General features: G+C 36.7%; 1 protein-coding gene across 1 annotated transcript in view; it reads left to right on the top strand.

The window, feature by feature from the left end:
* The window catches only part of CETN3 (centrin 3), a 37,180-nt gene that overhangs the window by 22,983 nt on the left and 6,619 nt on the right, over nt 1-7,578 (top strand). The window contains exon 4 of the mRNA XM_006775524.2: nt 3,159-3,350. Within this exon, the coding sequence (XP_006775587.1) occupies nt 3,159-3,350 (192 nt within the window). The remainder of the gene's footprint in view (nt 1-3,158; nt 3,351-7,578) is intronic.

Raw genomic sequence — 7,578 nt, 5'->3', positions numbered from 1 at the left:
ACACTCTATCCTCTGAGCCAAACCGGTCAGGGCCCATTATCAATTTTTAAAGAAGAGTAGATATGTTTTAGAAAGATAACTGTTTAGCGTATTAAAGATGGATTGGAGAGAAGAGAGATTGCAGGCAGAAAATAATACATGTTTTATGTTGAAGGTGGTGAGAATGAAAAGGGATACATTTAAGAGTAAAAAAGGTAGCATCCTCAGAACTATAGGATCTGATCACTGATTGGGTTTATGGAATTGAAAATGTTCAGTCTTTTCAAATATGGGAAACTATTAATAATGCTCTCATCTTTTTTGGAGTGGGGCATTGTCAGCTACCTTGGTGATAGTGGGAGGAGTTTGGACTCCAAAAAGTGAGTTAATAGTAACTGGTATTTTTGGATAGAGCCTTCCAAAAGTCAGTGAGATAAATAGTTGAAGCTATATTTCTAGTATTACCTTTAATGATTTTTGATAAACTTTTAGTGTCTTTTAATTTGCTGTATTCACAAGTGATTTTTATAAAGTGTAAGGTCTAAATATTTTGAGGAAGTACATTTCTAATAGTATAATTAAGTAATTTGAAAAAAGTTATTTGGACAGACCTTTTATTAACTGCCTTTTTTCTCTTTGTTCTAATTTGCAAGTTTTTAATCCTTTCATTAACTGCCTGCATGTCAGTTGACTTATTTTCGTTGAAAGACAATGTCTTTCTTATAATTAAATTCTACTTTGTAGGACAGGAATAGAACATGAAGGCATGGAGGAGAGTCACCATAAAGTTTAATGTTTTAGCTATTCAGAATGATGGGTATTTATAGTTTCCAAGAAAAGTTGCGTTCTAAGGCAGTGTATTGATAAAAGATTATATATACACATAAGTCTGAAGTAACTAACACAATTAAAGCACCAGTGGGCTAAGAATTTATATATCTTGGAGCCCCATCTGTTCCCCAGATCACCCTGTTGCTTCTTTAAGTACATTAATACTTTCGGCAAGCTGCTTTTTTGGTTCACCTGTCATGTAAAATTATTTAATTGGTGAAGAAAATTTCTTAACACTTTTTTTTCCCTTGTCCTGCTTTTTTGTTGGGACTAAATTCAAAATAAGTTGAGTATGAGCCATAGAGTTAAGTGTGGTATTTTATTTTGGTGTTATGGCTGTATATATGCCAACTCCTTTTTGACTGAATATTTATGAGCTTTGATGATTTGCATACTTATAATAATATACTTCAATTAGTTACTTGGAAGACTGGATAAAATTAATGGGTAGGAGAAAAAGAAAACGAATATATGTGTAGATGATTTAACATCTTGAATGTTAATACGATGAAATAGCTGCAAAACAATAATAAAATATTTGGGACTTAAATTGTATTTTTCCTTTTGGGTACATTCAACATTCCTATACTTTCTCTCTATAAGCATTTGCAAGTTTTTAATGCTTTCATAAACTTCAGTAAGCTTTATTTATTTATTTTTAAATGTTTTTAATGATTTTTAGAGAGAGGAAGGGAGAGGGATAGAGAGTTAGAAACATTGATGCGAGAGAGGAACATCATTGATTGGCTGTCTCCTGCACACACCCCGCAGGGGATTGAGCCCACAACCTGGGCATGTGCCCTGACCGGGAATTGAACTGGTGATCTCTTGGCTCTTGGTTCCTGGGTCAACACTCAACTGCTGAGCCACACCAGCTGGGCAGGATTGATTTATTTTTAATGGCACAGTGAGAGTCATAAATACCTTTTGTTGTAGTGCTAGACTAGCTTGCAGAATTACTTTAGAGATGTTTACTTAGATATTTTCAGATTTATACGTATATGCTACAGCTTTTTTTTTTTATTGTGGCTATTAAGACTGGTAATATTGAAAATGTTGAGTAAACTATATTATTATACATTATTACATTTAGTATATTAAAATACATCGATACTCTCAGCTATCGAGGTCTGAAATTATTCCCTTAATTTTACTTACTTGTCTGAAGTTATTTTGCTAAACAAAATGCATGAGATATCTTTTCCAGACCTTTTATTTTTTTCCTGGTTGTGTTATTGCAGTCAGATTTAATTCTTTTAATAACTACTTCTCATGTTTTGGAAAACGAAGACATTCTTGTAATCATGAAGGTATCAGTGAAATTTTCATCTACTGTCTGAGATTGTGTCTATAATAACGATGGCAGTGCATTTTATTTGTCAGTTTTTTGTTTTTAATTGGGGTTAAATTTGGGGTGCAATTCGTGTTATTAAGTTTGCCAGCAAACATCTTTTATCTAGTTAGATTATTTAAAATATGTTTTTATTGATTTCAGAGAGAGGAAGGGAGAGGGAGAGAGAGAAACATCAATGATGAGAATCATCCATAGGTTGCCTCCTACATGCCCCCTACCGGGGATTGAGTCCAAAACCTGGGCATGTGCCCTGACTGGGAATCGAACTGTGACCTCCTGGTTCATGGATCCAAGCTCAATCATTGAGCCACACCGGCCAGGCTATCTAGTTAGTTTCAATTGTTTGTTGGTATAACACAGCCGTGGGCAAACTATGGCCCGTGGGCCGGATCCGGCCCGTTTGAAATGAATAAAACTAAAAAAAAGAAGACCGTACCCTTTTATGTAATGATGTTTACTTCGAATTTATATTCACACAAACACTCCATCCATGCTTTTGTTCTGGCCCTCTGGTACAGTTTAAGAACCCATTGTGGCCCTCGAGTCAAAAGTTTGCCCACCCCTGGTATAACATCTCTCTAGCTAGGTTACTAACTGCTAGCTAGCCTAATGTGCTTGATGTCAGTGGAGCCTACAACAGTTCTTGATAATAGTAAACCTTAGATAAATATGGTATAAATATAATTCTTTTATTTTGCGTCTGTGCAATGTAAATAATTTTGCTTACTTTTATAATAGGATGAATTATTGATATTATAAAGCTTACATTTAAAAATATGGATTTGATTTTTCTAATTTCAGGTTTATCTCTTTGGCTTTTTGGTTGATACAGTATCCACTATATATACATACATAAAGATACTGATATGGCATTTTATTTTCAAGCTAAATGTTGACGGATTTATTTCTCATTTGGTACTTAGTTGATAGCACAAATGAATACCTTTGTGATGATGAAGGTTTATTTTTTATTTTCTTTTGTTTTTAACTTTAGTGACAGACTGGATATTGGAAAGAGATCCACATGAAGAAATATTGAAGGCATTTAAACTATTTGATGATGATGATTCAGGTAAAATAAGCTTGAGGAATTTGCGACGTGTTGCCAGAGAATTGGGTGAAAACATGAGTGATGAAGAACTTCGGGCTATGATAGAAGAATTTGATAAAGATGGTGATGGAGAAAGTAAGTTTGAGTAAAACACATTCTAAGTAGTCCTGATGTATACATTTAGTAAGTTTTTCTAAAACCAAATGATTTTCAAGACCCTTTGCAAACTATTGTAATTTTTGTTCATCCTGTAATGGACTTGTCTATATAAATACTTTACAAATTCAATTTAGAATGAAGCAGACCTTTGAAAACAAGTATATAGATTGTAATATCAGGTTCCACACTTAAAAAAGTTATTTACTTTTCTTTGTGGATGAAATATCAAAATTTCGGGTTAATATCAGGTTCCACACTTAAAAAAGTTATTTTTCTTTGTGGATGAAATATCAAAATTTCGGTCACTTAGTAAAATTTCAGCCTTTTTAATGTCTTCTTCCTCAACCTCCATACACTTCTAAACTTTACTATTCTATTGATTCTATCCTTCAGATATTTTGGCTCTGTTTTATATCTTTGTTTACTGCTGGTGTCCTAGTTCAGCCCTAATTTTTTTGTAGGAATGTTATCATAGCCTTGTTATTTTCTTGGATGCCTGCTGGGTACAGTGTTGTATGTGCTGGTTGGTGCTACACAATGAAAATGGCAGATGGTAGTCCCTGCCCTCACTGACTTTGTTGACTATTGTTGCCTCCTAATTGCCCTACATGCCTATAAACCTCTATTCTCTTACTAATTCAATCTATTGATACCATTGTTTTTCTAAAGTACAGGTTTGATAATGTAATTTCCTTGTTCAAACACTTAGAGTGATTCCTTGGTGCCTACAGAGTAAAGTTCAAAGCGTCTATGATCTGTCTTACCTTAAGTATCTAGTTTTATTTCCCACTGTAGTAGTCTTCCACTTTTCTACTTTAACCAGTTAACTGCCATAATATTTTGAATTTAATTAAAAAAGGTCTGATGCTTGTGTCTATAGACACTTATGGCATACCAATGATTAACCCTCACCTCCCATACATACACTTTGACAAAATACATTCTGTCTTGAAAATACTATTTATGTGGTGCCTTTAATCGTTCCATTCCTTAATTCTAGAATATTTTAATTGCTGATTTCTGTCTGTTAAAATGTTAGTTGTTTTCTCAGGAACATTTTAAATTCTGTCTTTTTTCTCAAAATCCTCTCCCAGTGGGCTCTGTATAAAATTATGATACTTTCATTGGGGGCCCAGAGCATTTAGAGGAACAAACTATTTTGACACTTCATACACTGCTTTCTGTTAGTTATATACATGTGTAATATCTCCACTTATGTTTTTAAGCCCCTTAAGAACAGTATGGAATCATATAGTGTGAGGTTTTGGAATCATGCAGACCTGCAGTTGAATTGAATCTCTACCCTTTATTTAGTTGTTTTGTAATTTTGTGCAAGTTTTCAACATTGTCTGAATCTCAGTTTTCCCATTTATAGACATGAGAATGGCAGTACCTTATAGTGTTGTTGTGAATATTAAATGAAGATAGTTGATGGTGCCTAGCATTAAGTGTAAGCTTGTTTTCCTTTCTTTTTTGTCTTTACTCATCTTGGTTCCCCTGCATGTTCTTGAACATGATGAGTGCTCTTACATTTGTTGACTTAGCCCTGAGCTGGAGTGTGTGTTACAGCAGATACATGTTGATATAGCATCCACTGTATATACATTTGTAAGTACATACATATATAATACCTTGGTAATACTGGCATGCTTTAATAAGGAGGTGAGACAGTAGCAACTAGCTATCAGTTCAGGTTTATAGATTGTTTTTTAAATGTATACATTATTGTACTTTCTCATATTTCTGTGAAAATTAAGTATTATAAAACTTTTCTATTTTTAAATAATAGATTTTTTAAGGATATTGATATAGTTACTTATATTTTGAAGCAAAGATGATTAAAACTTGAGGAAATTTAAATGATTTCTTAAGCTGTCACTCTAATATTTGGACTTAAAATTTACTCCCTAAATTAACTTTACAGGAACTCTGTTCTATAAAGGTACTATCTTCAGTGACATAGAGATTCTTGGTATGTCTATTTCATAAATCTTTAATAATGTGTCAAAAGATCAGTTATAATTTTCTTTTTTACTGGACTAGGCCCATGCAATCAGATTTCAGTTATTAGCTGCATTTGACATTAGGAGAAAATATCAATTGGGAAGCTGCCTCTTAAATTGAAACTTGATGTGAAACTTTGCTTTAGAAAATGTGTCCATTTCTTCATCCCTTGTTATATTGCTCTGGCTGCTGCTTTTGAATCTCCCTATTTACATTTATACTTCCTTGCTTGAAGACTTATTTTAGTGCATCCTGAAAACATTTCTTCAGTCCTCTCTGCTTGTTTTACTCCACTTTGTCGCTATACATGTGTTGCTTGGATATCCTACTGTCATTTATTCAAATGACTTAACAGGCAAATAATGTTTTTTCCAAGTATTTAATTACAAATAAAATATAGCTGATGCATAGTCTTTTATTAAGATTTGTCTTGTTTCTGGAGGAGAATGTGGTCTTATCATATTAAAATAGTCTAATCCAGTAGTTTCCAATGTGGGATGTGGGAGTGGGTCTCAATGGGTCGGGGGGGTCTTCCTAGGTATTGTATGGGTCTGGGAATTCATATATACATCATTGTCTGTAGATCATATGAATAATTGTATTGCATGTGCATGCGTATAATGCTATTTTTCATTTATATTTGTAAATACTATTACAGAATTAATAGTAGCTATTTGATATTTTTCAAACAACACATACTTAGTATACAGGTTGAAAAGTTGGTTTCCAGTTGTTTGTAAGAAAAATAATATAACAATTAATAAATAATAATACAAGAATAAACTCTGGCCCTAGCTGGTTTGACTCAGTGGATAGAGTGTCAGCTTGCGGACTAAAGGGTCCCAGGTTTGATTCTAGTCCAGGGCACATGCCCAGGTTGCAGGCTCAATCCCCAGTTGGGGGCATTCAGGAGGCAGCTGATCAATGATTCTCTTTCATCATTGCCTAGAAGTCTGATGCATGAAATTCATGCACTGGAGTGGTGGCGGCGGAGGGTTGGGGGGTGGGAAGAGGCGGTCTCTTAGCCCGACCTGTGCTCCCTCACAGTCCAGGACCCTCCTCACTCCTTACTGCCCATCTGCCCTATGCTCCTTACCGCTGAGCTCTCTGCTCCTTAGCACTGCCACAGAGGTGGGAGAAGCTCCCACCACCGCTGCTATGCTCATCAGCCATGAGCCCGGCTCTTGCTGAGTGGCTCTCCCCCTGTGGGAATGCAATGACCACTAGGGGGCAGCTCCTGCATTGAGCGTCTGCCCCTGGTGGTCAGTGCTCGTCATAGTGACTGGTTGTTCCCCTGGTCGATTTGCATATTAGGCTTTTATTATATAAGATGTTTCTATCTTTCCTTCCCTCTCTGAAATAAAATTAAAAAAAAGAATAAACTCTGTTTTGTGTACATACAACTGTAAACCTACTTCTACCCCACCGTGTAGTAGTTATTGTGGTAAGTTCAGAAAATTATTGTTGAAAGGCATGTTCATATGCAGAAACCATGAGAGCTACAACTCTAAGCTGTTTAGTCTGGCTTTGGGACACTGCCTTAATTTATATGGGTGTCTGCAGCTATATGAAAAACTGCCAATTTTTGAATAAGTAGGAAGTTATCTACACTAATAAAAGACAAACATGCAAATTGACCGTACCTTTGCTATGCCGTAAGCCATGCCCACCAGCCAATCAGAGTGACTATATGCAAATTAACCCAACCAAGATGGCGGCCGGCAGCCACGAAGCTGAAGCAGGCAGGAGGCTTGGTTGCTCCAGTGATGGAGGAAGCCAAGCTTCCTGCCTGCTGCGGCCAGCTCTGAGCTCCACTCAAGGCTACAAAGTTTCAATTATAGAAGGTAAATAAATCCCAGAATAAAAAGGAAAAAGGAGAGGCTGGTTGCTTAGGTCGCTGGGGGGCTTGGCCAGCCTGAAAATGGCCCTTAGCCCCTCACCCAGACTGGCCAGGCACCCCAGTGGGGACCCCCCACCCTAAAGGGGGTGTGGCCAGCCTGAAAACAGCCATCAGCCCCTCACCCCGGCTGGCCAAACCTCCATGGGGTGAGGGTCACCCCTGGGGGAGGGGGCACTTGACCAGCCTGCAAATAGCCATCAGCCCCTCACCCAGGCTGGCCAGGTACCCCAGCAGGACGCCCATCCTGATCCGGGACACCCTTCAGGGCAAACCAGCTGGCTCCCATCCGTGCACCAGACT

This window comes from Myotis davidii, unplaced genomic scaffold (assembly GCF_000327345.1).
Source record: "Myotis davidii unplaced genomic scaffold, ASM32734v1 scaffold44, whole genome shotgun sequence".
NCBI classification, from domain to species: Eukaryota; Metazoa; Chordata; class Mammalia; order Chiroptera; family Vespertilionidae; genus Myotis; species Myotis davidii.
The sequence above is the reverse complement of the archived record's forward strand: the minus strand, read 5'-3'. Positions and strand labels throughout refer to the sequence as shown.